General features: G+C 35.4%; 1 protein-coding gene across 8 annotated transcripts in view; it reads left to right on the top strand.

Moving 5' to 3' along the window:
* KDM4C (lysine demethylase 4C) overlaps nt 1-13858 on the top strand; it is a 567234-nt gene that overhangs the window by 427009 nt on the left and 126367 nt on the right. For 7 of the 8 annotated variants that reach the window (XM_027615394.2, XM_027615392.2, XM_027615393.2 and 4 more), the window contains 2 exons: nt 613-668; nt 2874-2982. In XM_027615394.2, coding sequence (XP_027471195.1) covers nt 613-668; nt 2874-2982 — 165 coding nt within the window. Of the gene's footprint in view, nt 1-612; nt 669-2873; nt 2983-7069; nt 8029-13858 lie in introns of those variants that run through there. The other variant, XM_027615399.1, reaches the window with a different exon arrangement.

The following is a 13858-nucleotide window of genomic DNA, read 5'->3' as shown; positions in this document are numbered from 1 at the left end:
TATAAAAGTGCCCAAATTATAAACTTATGTGGGGAGAAGAAAGGAAAACATTTCATGGTGCTTTTTTTCTGGGTGTGGATAGCCTGGGTTTATCAGTACAGTTTTTCCAACACCATTTGCCCACCCACAGAAAGACCCAAATGATATTTTTATGAAGAGTATCTTTCAAAAAGAGCTTCCTGCTAATCCTTATTGCAGAACAAAGCCTGCCAATACTCTGTTTTGTAGCTATCCTGTATACACGAATGGATTCCCAGAGCACAAGGAACTAATCATATATGTATTCTCTGTTCTAGAATTCTAGTAAACACTCTCCAGGCTACCAAGTGCTCTGTGTCACAACTTTCCCCTAGAGATGGCAAGTGAACATGGTAGGAGGGTAGTGATGATTCCCTCAATATCTCAGGAACATTTTTGTGTGTACTCTCACTTTCCCCCCTCTTTTTCCTTTCCTTTCTTAAACTGCTCAGAGATAGGCCTTCATGAAGTTCTTGATGGTTTTAATTTTAAAATACAAAATTAGAATTTATGGGAATATTTAGATAAATAGTAATGATGTCTGTTAAATGAGTCTGATAATTGTGTTTTGTTTTGTTTTTTTTTTCCTCCTAGGAGTGCTGTCTCTGCAATTTGAGAGGGGGTGCTCTTAAGGAAACAAAGAACAATAAGTAAGTGTTGTGTTAATTGTGTTCAATTTTTTTGTTTCCTTCTGCTCTCTAGAGTGTTGAACCTCTGGATGGATAGTTTGCTGTGTTACCTCTCATTATTGGACACATTGTTCCAAAGCTTTTGTTGTCCAGATCTAAGGTTGGGATTCTGTGCATGTCTTCAGAGACTATTACTGACAGCAGTTCACCTCTCCTGGTTGAAGGTGGTCTAAGCCTTGCTTCTGTCCATGTCTTTGACACCCATGAAGAATAACCCCTCTTTTACTGATGGCGGTTTTTAAAGTGAAGGCAGCCCATATCATCTAGGTGCCATTGGAATCCTAGTGTTTAATGTAATGAATCCTGTTAGTCTAATAAAAACAATGTGCCTGAGAACAGTGAAATCTGTTACCTTCAGATAAATAAAATCAATCATAGTCATAACATTAAAACAAAACAATTTACTTTTAAAACCAGCAAATTAACAAGAGAGTGTATGTACTAAAATAGAAACATAGGGAGAAAAACATTGATTTTCAGATTTAAAGGGGACAATTGGAGAATATGAAGAGAATCTTGAAAGAGAGAAGTGAACATAAAAGAAAGGTAATCTGGTTTTTAATGTGGTTGTTGAAATATATTTTTGCATGAATTTTATTTTCATGACCCAATTTTAGTATTTAAAATGAGGCCAAAGCATATTAAAGATCCCTTTGGAAATAGGAAAATGTAGAAATGATAGAGGCAGAGGTCGTAAGTTGGCATTTAAGGGCCAAATCCAGCCCCAAAATATGTTTTAGTTGACTGACATACCATTTTATAAATTTGATGCAAATTTTAAAAGTTGAGAGATTTTATACAAAAATCCAGATTTTTATCTATACTTGAAAAATAATTGTGCATCTCTGTATAGCAATAACATGTTGGGATGAAAACCTAGCCTAAATGGGACAGATGACCCCCAGGTTACCATAATTTACCAGTGTATTTGCTTACCTCCTGCCTGGCCCTGTGGGCACTGGAGTTGGGACCCCTGGTATATAATGTAATGATCAAATTAACATAATTATGTGCATGTGCACATGTTTCAAATTGCTTACAAGGAAGAGCGAAGACATTTATCATTCCTGTGTTGATAAAGCTTGGTCTAGTAGACTTATTTTTGCTTAACTTTGGGTCTTCCTCTTTCACAGTCTTAGTTAATGTGATTGGCACTTATAAGAAAAAGTATTGCTAGGTCTAGGATATCACATAGGTCATGCAGACTGTGAATTGCTTTAGGTGGTTCCTGTGCAGACAAAAGTGGTAAGAACTTCTCTTCCTATGCTTGGGCTAGGACAGAAATAGTGTTTACTACAGGATTATAGTATTTATTAGATTTGAAAGAATGCCCTGATGGGGTTGACACTTGTCCTCTCTTCCCGTGGTCTTTAAAGGCAGGATGGAGTCTTATGTTGTTTGAGTGACATACTCTTTGACTTAAAAATAGGTTGATGGATATGATAATTCCTTCAAGATGTCTTTAAGCCTTAAGAGTCTTAATATTTACTTGGGGCATGACATTTATGAGAAACTAAATAGTGTTAATGGGGGATGTCATTTTTCTGGGGTAATTCAGAATTTGAAAGGAGATACTCGGCATTAAGTAGGAAATGAGAGAGCCAGCTAAATTTTTTTCCTCCTTATCTCTGGGTTCTTTTGGTTATAGTAGGATTGCAATGAGAAACAATTTAATTAAAGACTTAATCAGTGTTAATTCTTTTAGAAGACTTTACTATTTGTTTTAGTTTTCATGACACTTATATTATGTAAAAAGATTATACGCTATACCCAATTCATACCTTTTATTAATTGAACTAATCTTTTGCCACATATTAATTAGCTTAAGTATATTAAACACCTGTTATATTTCAGTACCAAGTGAAATAGAAAACCTACATTTCAGTATTTTGCAGAGCCAGTGTAGAAAAATACCATATATTGATAGGATCAAGTCTCTGGTCTTCACCCCATTCTTCATGTTGCAGTGGTGGGCAGGGTGGTACTGAATCTATCCAGGTATCACCCAAGAGGTTTAAAATTCAGAGTCTGTGATGGATTTAGGCTTTTGGCTTTCTTTCTTGTCTGTGTATTTACTCTCTGTGAGAATTGCTACCGCCTAGCTGAAGTATACAATATTTAAGTTTAGGGAACTTATTTTCATGTTTCATGTCTCCTTTCCTGTAGGTGGGCCCATGTCATGTGTGCCGTTGCAGTCCCAGAAGTTCGATTCACTAATGTCCCAGAAAGGACACAGATAGATGTAGGCAGAATACCTTTACAGAGGTTAAAATTGGTGAGTGGTAAAGCTTCTTTTTTACCTCATAAATCAGCATTAATTTCAAATTCTGAATATTTCTTTTAATGTCACATTCTCAATTTTTCTCTTAGCTTCATTTCATTATTCTACCCTTATTTTCCTTTAGCCTAAATTTACTTATTTGTACATATTCTCTTCCTATTATATTGTAAGTATGATATAACCTTCCTCAGTTCTGTTTGAAATGAGGCAAAGGGATACTACTTTTTCTGGGTTAGTGTGAATTTTCAAACCATAGGCTGTCTGGTGAGGTTTGTTAGTAATATACCTGAACTATCTATCTCTATTTAGATTGTTTAGTTTTTCTCTCTGGCCTCTCTTTGGTTGGTCTTCACTTAGCAAATTCACCTAACCTGATTTCATTACATCTTCACTAAGAAATTTGTAGGGAAATAGAAAAATTTTTATTATTGCCAAGGGATTTTTTTCCTTTATGAATAGATACAAGTCATTTAATTTGCCAGACTCTTTGGCTGATTATCTTCTGACTGGTTTAGAAACTTTCATAAAAATCTTCCTACTCGTTCTCCTTATTAAGAATATTTTTCATTCCAAGGATAGACTTTCATTCCTCAACACTGGAGTTCTGTTAAAGTGTGAGCCAAGAAGGCATTACTTTAGGCCCTTAAATTTCATATTTAATGATAATTTTCTCTAACATTACATTGCATGATTTTAAAATACTGTAGTATGTTTTACATGTGGACTTAATTCTCTAGAATTTCTTCAGTACTTCTTATTTTTAACTTGAGGTCTTTCCACTACAGAATATTTTGGGCACTGTAGCTATAACTTTCTACCCAACTATTAACTTGTCTCTTCGCCATCAGGTAGCTGGGCATATTGTCTCTAGACCTCTGTCACAGGCACTTAGAATCTAGTCTTTCATTCTCAGAGAAGGGAAAGTATACACTGTTGTTTTCTGTTATAGCTGCATCAAGAATTTCACATTGCTAGAAAATATGTGGTCCTCTGTGGACCTGATGATTGTCATTGGCAGGTGTGGGTGGTAGCACCAGGATGCTCAGGATGTGAAGTTTTGTGAATGAAATGGGTCATTTAAATGGCCCTTCAAAGCTCACAGTGATTCAGAAGAGTGTAAAAAGTTCTTCAGCTCCAGGACTTCCATAGGAAAGTTTGAAATCTTGTATCTTGGTCACCAGTTAAAAAAAAAACACACACACATTCCAATGAGAAGCAAAAAACATTTGCCAGAATTAGGACTATGGGGTAGGATATTTTAAAAAATGTTGAGTTCATCACATGTTAAAGAATTTAATGTTTAGCATGACAAATATTAACAAATGTCTTACATTTTAATTTTTCTCTAATTTACAAGTAGTATGTATTTGCAAAGATTCCAACACTGCATTTAACAATCATCTTTGCTTCTCTATCCTGAAAGATGACTTCTGTTACCAGTTTAATGCTCTTGATACTTTCCTTTAAGGAACTATATCGTGGCTAATCTAGTACATGAATGCTGATTTATTGTTACTCACACCAGTCCCAAAGGGGTTTTAAGGGAACAGCAGGGAAGGACAACATGGGATCATTTCCATGCCATTCAGAAAGTTATATTTAGAAATTTGACATCTAAAGTGCCAAAGCTTACTGTTTTCTTCTCATTGCTATGCCTCACCTTGATTGTGTATATCACATACTCTTTACAGAATGTTTTACATCCTTAGACAATTGATACCTTGAAAAGCATAAATTTTGACTGAATTTAAGATCATCTAAAGTCTACTTCTAATGGCAGTGTAGAGCTGTTTATTGACTTATTTGGGTGAAATTAGCAGGATCAGATTTTTTTCTGTTCTTAATAGTTTTATATGCATAGAGAGTTTCTTGGTATTTATCAAGTGGTACTTATCAAAATGCTCACAGTGGTTAAGTGGGAAAATACAAGGAAAAACTTCATTTTGGGGGAAAAAAATCACTCAAAAATTCTGTTACAGTTTGAAAGTGGGCAACAACCAAAAGTCTAGATGACTTTTTTATCAAGAATTGTCAAGAAAGCACCATCACTGTGGTGAATCTCCCATTGTATAGCATCTGTGCACCAGTCTTTCTCACTTAGTGATCAGACTCAGATGGGCTGGCTTTGAATAACAAAATTTACACATGATCACTTGTGTGTGGCATGGGATATACCCTTCCAGGGAACGGGATGCTCTGCCCTATATGTGCAGAGGGTTTGCTTTCCTGACATTAGCATTCTTTCATTTTAAAGTTTAAGTAATCTGTTGGTACATGGCCAACGTTAGAAGTTAGTACCAATTTATTTCACCAAACCATTATTACCTTACCTTGCCAGGTACTTGGTGTACATTTTCAAATAAGACATTTGTTCCTGTCTTTTAGCATCTTACAGTCTAGATGGGCTTTCTCAACTTTTAGACAATTTTTTGTTCTGGGTGACTGTCATGTGCATTGTAGATTGGAGCATCCCAGACCAAACAGGCAATGCTAGATACCTTTTGGGAGGCAATATCATTCCCATTTGAGAACCTACCCACTAGTCTATAGGGAAGACATACACATAAAGAGGAAATTTTAACTTTTGTCATTTTCAGACAGAATATCTTGGTTGAAAGAAGTAAGTTGGAGACTGAGAGAATAGAAATTTTTAATTGTTTTTAAAAACAATCCTAGAGAATTCTTTTTGGCAAATTGAATTTGTCAACCAAGTAATGAAATTTGGCAACATATATGTATATTTACTACTGTATAATTATTATATAATCTGATTATTTTAACACTTATAACATTAATATTAACATTAATTATTCTTACAAAAATTGAACAACTTTGAATAGTAATCAAGTGATGTGTATGTGTGTGTGCACACGGTAATTTTGAGTAAATATTTATGGAATAAAAGGCAGCAAATTGTTATTTATTATTTCTGCTTCTGACTTAAAATTATTGTGGCTGGAGGGTTGGATCACATAATACCAATGGCTTCTGCCTTTTTATGGTTTCCTCTTTAAAAGTTGTGGTGGTAAGCTTATGCGCAAGTCTCTGTAAGCTGCTCCAAAGGAAGCACTGACCCATGGAACAGCAGCAAGGGGGACTCTGAGCGTCTCCCCAGTTTCCACTAGGTGGTGCTGCTGTACCAGTTTTCCATCCCATTGCCCTTAAATTACCTCCTTAACAAGTGCCTAATCGGAGTCCTGCCCACATTTGTAGAGGGGTGTATGTGTTGGTGTGTGTGTGTGTGTGTGTGTGTGTGTGTGTGTGTGTGTGAGAGAGAGAGAGAGAGAGAGAGAGAGAGAGAGAGAGAGAGGCGGAGAGACGGAGAAATGGAGAGACAGAGATGGCACCAGGAAAGGGAAAATGCTACTGGCTGTGCATTCAAAGTGCTGAATTCCAGAGGGCAGTTTTTTAGTTCAGTTTTCATTTAGCCATATGAAAAGAACAGCTTTCCCTTGGGGCAAGTTAGTGTTTTTCTGTATAAGTAAGAAGCAACACTAGTTAACAGCCAGTAACTGCAAGAGGCTTAAAGAACAGCTGATGGCAAACATAAGTTTAAAATGTCTTCTGAAGTATGAAAGCTGTATATTTAAAAAAAAAGTGATCATTATTATTAGTCTTTCTAGAACATGGAATAGTGGAATTTATGCAGAAGTATTCGAATGTTTTGGTAATACTATCGTTAGTCTTTTATTTATTCATTGGTTCAACTTGCAGCTTTTGAAATACCTCTCTGTACAATGATTTGTGTAGGAAGATTTTTTTTTTTTTTTGCAGAGCATATAAGAAGGTTTGTTTACTTTAGTAGATTTTCCCTCTTATTTATAATGACCATTTTTTAAAAAAGAGCAAATGGAAAACAACTTTTTCAGTGCTCATCAGTGGATTATGTTGATACTAAAATGGTGTGTGCTTTTATGAAGAACCTTTATCTCATCCAGCTACCTTGTTTGGTAACATACAGGTGTGGTCTCTGCTCATTAGATAATTAAATGGACAGCAATGATGACACTAGATTTCTTTTCAAGACAATGTATTTCATTTTATGTGGTTGATAATTTTAAATACCTTCTCCACTCTCCAGTGAACATCAGAGCATTGTTGCCTGGTAGGACAAAGGATGAGGAGGATGCTGAAGACATTGCAACCCCTACTTGATCGGTGTGCTCAGGGATAGCCAGGCTAGCCGTTTGTTTGAAGTCACAGGCCATCGATGGGTATGCCTGAAGACAAAAAAGAAAACATCTGACTCCACGTCATACAGATTTTAGAATTTACTCAGTCATTTCCTTATCTCAATTCCTTCCATCTTGTTTTCTCTACTAATATAATTGGTTAGCCATGGTCATAATTGAATCTCTGGAAGAGGAGCAAAATTGGGCAAAGATGAGAATACCAGAAAAGGAAATAGAGATAAAACACATATGAAGTTAGAATGTCTTTTTTTTTTTAATTTTCACAATGGAAAAAATATAGGTAAAAATTACCGGGAAGAAGAGTTAAGGACAGAAATTTAGAGAGGACAAACAATATATTCTTTTTATAGTAGAATCACACAGAAGACAGCAGTATTATCTGCTGAAATAATCTTCAGTATCAGTGTTATCTTTTGGAAGCAGATCACCAAAAAATCTTCAAATTCGATTTTAAAATTTAAGGGAAGAACATTTTAAGAACCTAACAAAAGGAGTAAAACAGCATGAAGTTCTGTTATTTGTTACATACTTACCATGAATGTCTATTACATATATCAATCACTTCTTGAAGGTTAAATTAATTAAATATCTGTGGAATTGTTATAAATAAAACAGCAAGGCAGGTTTGTGGATTCTAAGAAATCTTGGGAAATCATAGCAGACCTTCGATGCAGCCATTAGTTTAAAATTTTTTTCCTGTTTGGAGAGAAAGTTCTCAAATAGAAATGTTCTAAGAATATTTAAACATTAAATTGCATGTATCAAAGCAAATGATGTTTATCTTGATTGCCGTCATTGCATTAAAAACCTTGGTTGTTTGTTGACCACACATCCATCCTTACAGTAGCATAGCACTGTGCCTTTGGTTTCTATGTGTGTAGACATTCCTAAGATTTTTACATTTGAAATCCTATTTTTGCAACCAAATAGAGAGAGAAATGAATTTTAGAATAGCTGAAGTTGCCCCCAGGCCTTTAGTGACCTCCGATGTGTATTTGATGAGTGAACCAAGCACAGGCACAAGTGTTCTCTGAGTGAAGAACATTATTTTGAAAAAGAATTTACACTGCAATGATGACTGAGCTACAAGCCTTTCAGTATCTGGCTGAGACCAACTATTCTGCTTAGAAGCCTCTATACACTTTAAAATTTGTACCTGAAGGCAAATAATAGTGAACTTGAAAGCCAGAGATTATAGTTTTGAAAGGTACGTCAATTCTGAAAATAGAGTGGTTTCACTGTGGTGTTCCAGCTGAAAAGTTGAACCAAGGGGAAAAAATACATCCAGGCTTCCTATTTCTTAGAATAAGGCACTTGTTCTCTTGCTAACTGGCTTATGTTATCAGATGTATTGAATACTAAAAATAGAATTACTGAGAGATAGAGATGGGGTCTGCCTCACATGCTGTAAGATCACACTCAGCCCTGTTTAGTTAATGTTACAGCAATGTTAGAGATCAGCTTTGCTTTCTTTCTAGAGGACTCACGGGTATATTTGACAGAGCCTCTGTTAATGCATTTTGGGAACTATAAAGACATAATTGATTATATTATATCACTTTAAAAGAAAAAAGTAGCATTGTAAAGGCAATCAAAAAACATCATTATGTTCCACGTTAACACATGTACTGTTTTATTCACATCTTCAGTTATTTTTAAAGACAAAGGAATTATAAGAAAATACTAAACATTGACCATGATGAGTGACTTTATTATTTAAATGCTGTTGAGGAAAAATTTGCTCTTAATAAAGTGAACTACCGAAGGAGGAATAAGTTATACTACAAATGAAATAATTGTGTAGTGTGTAGGGTCCAATTATTTATAAAATTCAGTATGAAATTTATATCATTAAGACTGTTCTTCAGAATTTCAACATACATTGTATCATCAACTTTGTAAGATTTTTAAATAAGTTTAGTGTAAAAAAAATGTATATTAGTAGCTGTATAGTACTTAACTGTCAGAATGATTTGCTACAGGGACTAGATCCTATTGCAAGCTGTCAAATTTGTATATTGCTGTAATACCAAACCATAAAATCTTTTGAGTAAAATGGAAAATGTCAGATAGGCATGACTACAAATAATATACTTTCTGAAGGCTGTAGACATCTATAGGAGAATATGTGTAAATGCATGAAATGTTATCTTGTTACTATGGATTTTCTTTATCTGCTGAAAGAAAACTCTGAGGCAAAAAGAAATTGATTGGAATCTTTAAATTTTTAGTTTTGAACTCATTTTTCCTGGGGACTAATTTTTAAAACATTATTAGTTAGATAAGTAGAACTTCACATAATTCATGATTCAAGAATATTTAAGAGAGTAATCTTATTTTTTAGCTTGTATTGCTGAATGGTTCATTTTTTTTTTATCTTGTCTGTGTGAGTAGTGATTACTGACAGATCTTTTAATTGAATTAGTGAGCTGGGGTTGGGTTTCCAGAGATGGGATCAGTCCCTTCACTCCAACATTGACTGGGCCAATTCCAACAAACACGTGCCAAACCGAGGAAGCTGCTAGATGGCGCTAAACAATCTATAGGGTTTTGCTTGGTCAGCAGTGAATGACAGAAGAGAGGTTATAGTTTTTGAAAGGTATAGTCATTATTGTAAAATAATGGATTCATTATTATTTGTTGTTCTAATATTTTAGTATTAATTAGGTTTTTTTCCCTTAAAAGGGCATTCTTAAAAATCCACAAAAATAAGTTATTTAATATATACTGTGGTATATTTTAGGCGTGTTTTCTCAATTTAGTGATGCCCTTTTCTAACATGAGCTCATACATACAGGTATCAGCACAGTTGTAGCCAGCCACAGTTTGGACTTATTGATTTAAATATGAAAGGGTCTTAGTATTCATCTGTATTACTGTTTGGACCAAGCAATTCTAAGTCTCTGTTACATTGAGATTAAGACTGTTTGAGGCCAATGTCCTCCACTTAGGCAAGCTTGCCATGCAGATTAATCTCTCTTAACCTCATCTATAAACTGGGGTGGTTGTGAGGATGAAGTAAGAAAGTGAAGGGCCTGTAATACAGTTGCCTTCAAAGTAGGTCATTGCTTATGGCTAATGATTCATAAATCTCCATGAGCTGCCTTTTGACCAATCAAGAACAGAGCAGATAAATATTTCTACTCCAGAAGGAGTAGGTTCTTGGTGCTCTCTCATATGTTTATTCATTCATTTGTTCAATAAATATTTATTTAGGATTTGCTATGTGGTTAGGGGATAGATTTTATTTCATTTCTATTTCTATAGATATTACAGAGTAATGGAAGTTACTGAACATTAGGCAAGCAATTGCAAAGCAGTATGTAAGGATCTATCGTAGTAAAAATTTGGAACACAGTGAAGGACCTTACTAGATTTGAGGTATTAGGGTTGGTAATATAGAGGTGGAGAAAAGCTTCCTAGAAGAAGCAATGCCTAATAATGCTTAATCTGAGACCTGAAAGATGAGAAGAGCTAGCTGGAGGAGGGGTCAGTAGGCTTAGTAGCCTGGAAGTGGAAGGAAATTGTGAAGTCTAGGAAATGAAATTTCAGTAGAGCTGGAGCATGAAGTATGAAGAGGGAGAGATGAGTCTTGAGGAGAAGAAGCCTCAGATGAGCTAAAACTGTACGGTCCAGCATGTAGCCACTGGCCACTTATGGCTGTTGAGTGCATGGAATGTAGTTAGTGTTATTGAAGAACTGAATTTAAACAGTTTTGGGGCTTTTCTTGTTCTCATTCAAATCCACACGCCTGCCAGTCCAGCTGATCCTCCAGAAGTTTAGGCCCAACCACAGATATTGAGCAACAGCATGCAAGGGCTGTTTAACATCTAGCCCCGAAATATGCCTCTGTTGCACAGTGCTCACAGCAGTTCTGCTTCTCTAAGTGAACTCTGACTTAGACACCTCCCAATTAATTTCCACTCCTCTTATGTAGCTTGAAGCAGGTGGGCAAAGGACTAGTGTTGGCAGGAACTATATTTTCACCCTCCCCTTTTATTTTAAATTTTATTTAATTTTAAATAAGCTGAATTTAAAAACTGGAGGCAGCATAAACACATGAAACACAACTATAGTTTTGGTAGGTGCACACTTCAAACACCCTTGAAAATTTAATATCATAATTGAGATGTGCTATAAGTGCGAATACACAGCAGATTTCAAAGACTTAGTATGAAAAAAAGAATGAAATATCTCATTAATTTTTATATTGGTTATATGTCAAAATGATAAGATTTTGGATTTCTTGAGTTAAATAAGATATATTCTTAAAATTAATTTCACCTGATTCTTCTTTCCTTCCTTCCTTCTTTCCTTCCTTCCTTCCTCCCTTTCCTTCCTTCCTTCTTTCCTTCCTTCTTTCCTTCCTTCCTTCCTTCCTTCCAGATTTTATTTATTCACTTGAGAGAGAGAGAGTTAACAAGGAAGCATGAGCAGGGGGGAGAGGTAGAGGCAGAGAGAGAAGCAGACTCTCCACTTAGCAGGGAGCTTGATGTGGGGCTTGATCCCAGGACCTGGAGATCATGATCTGAGCTGAAGGCAGATGCTTAACCATCTGAGCCACCCAGGCACCCCGATTCTTTTTTTATTATAAAATATATGTAACATAAACTTTTCATTTAAATCATTTTTAGGCATATAATTCTGTGGCATTAAATGTATTTACATCTCACGCCCCTGTATCTTTAGAACTTTTTCATCTTTCTAAACTAAACTTACTCATTGAACAATAATTTCCCATTCTTTCCTCTCTCATCTGTCTTTTAATATTGCTCCTAAAATATTAAAAATTGCATATGTGGCTTATATTGTATTTCTAGTGGACAGTGCTATTCTAGAGGATTTTGTACTTTATCCTGAACACACTGGAGAGCCTTTAATGTGTGTTATGAAATGAAATAGTATGATCATAGTCATATTTCAGAAGGGTGTTTTGCTTCTGGTATGGAGAATGTATTCAAGAGAGCAGGACTGGAGTTTCAGTAATCATGTGAAAGATGATTTTGGCATGAACCTGGGGATGGAGAGAAGTAAACTGATCAGAGGCAGGGTAAGCTAGGTGTGGAGGAAGCTGGGGTTCTGGCTAAGTAGCTTGGGTAGTGGTCATGCCATGCATAGGGCTTATCATCACTGGAAGGAGCACAGAGTTTAGGGGGAAGTACATATTGCACATACTTAATCTGAGGTCCTTGTGGTTCATCTGGTGTGGCTCAGGAGGGAGATGTGCCAGAATCCTACTTCTTATGGGTATATAGCTATTTAACAGCTTGCTCCTAGATTGTTAGGGCTAGAGACATGTGACAGTAACTATTACTGGTCAGTAATTCAGGGGTAGTGAACTACTGTGCTTTGTCTGGATGTGCATTTCGTTCATAATAATATGTATCTGGCACTCCAAACTCTGGTTTGAAGTGTAATAGTCAAGCAAGATGGTGTTAGCCCCAGAAGTTTCATTTATGTTCTGTCTTAGAGCAAAGAGAAGAAATACATTGAAAATGAAAACAAAACCTGTAGAAATGAAATAGTCTGATTTGCAAAAAGATGAACAAGAAAGAGTGTAGTGTTCTCATGAAAGATAAATGTGTCCTGCAACCAGTAGAAACAGTCTGCTCTGGGATGTTGTTGCCAAGATGTGTGGCCACAATATGAAAAAGGATTTGCTGTAAAAATCATATGGGGTTGCTCAAACACATGAAAAGGTATTCATTTCAGGTTTGCTTTTTGTTATAATGTCAGTTTTAGTTTAAAATAATCTTTTCACTAATATTTTTGAGATAAAACTGCCTTTAGAATAAAATTTTAAATCGTGAATTTTTTCATTCAGAATATAAAATACATTCCATCTTTCTTTATTTTTATTTTTTTAAAGATTTTATTTATTTATTTGACAGACAGAGACACAGTGAGAGAAGGAACACAAGCAGTGGGAGTAGGAGAGGGAGAAGCAGGCTTCCCGCTGAGCAGGGAGCCCGATGTGAGGCTCAATCCCAGGACCCTGGGATCATGACCTGAGCCAAAGGCAGACGCTTAACGACTGAGCCACCCAGGCACCCTTCCATCTTTCTTTAAAAACAAAATATTTTACTTTAGATAAATGAAAAAAGTAGTCAAATAAGTTGACCACTTTTCCTTATAGGGATAGTGCTTAAGATTAATTAACACTTAAACATTATTTTCCTAGAGCCATCTGTTGCTCCTAATTGATTTAAAAATTCATCAGTTTTAAAACACTTTTTCTCTATAGACAAAGCAAAAAAATATTGTGAAATCTTTTCACTAAATAGCAGATATTTTTCAGTAGGAAGAATGGTGACACTCTGGCAAATGTATAATTTTAATAGACTAATGAGTTTTCTGACCAGAGCCAAGTGAGCCTTGTCTGATTTTTACAGTGATAAATTGACTATGTCAAAATTTGCAGTCTAGTCTGCTGAAATATTTTACTATGAAAGTTTAATTCTCATTTTTTATTTATGAAAGCAGGGGTAGTGTCACACTAGCTTATAATATGCTGGCCATTTGGTATGATTTATTTCAATGTCATTGGTTGATGTGTTTAGTGATTGTTGACCTATATTTAATTCTAAAACTCTCAATGGCATGAAATGTAATGTCAGCTGCTATAGTTAAAAAAAACAGAAAAACAAATCATGACCTACAGATCTATTCAGTTATCT

Source organism: Zalophus californianus, chromosome 13 (genome assembly GCF_009762305.2).
Source record: "Zalophus californianus isolate mZalCal1 chromosome 13, mZalCal1.pri.v2, whole genome shotgun sequence".
Classification (NCBI taxonomy): Eukaryota; Metazoa; Chordata; class Mammalia; order Carnivora; family Otariidae; genus Zalophus; species Zalophus californianus.
Note: the sequence above shows the minus strand (reverse complement) of the source record. Positions and strands in the feature narration are given on the sequence as shown.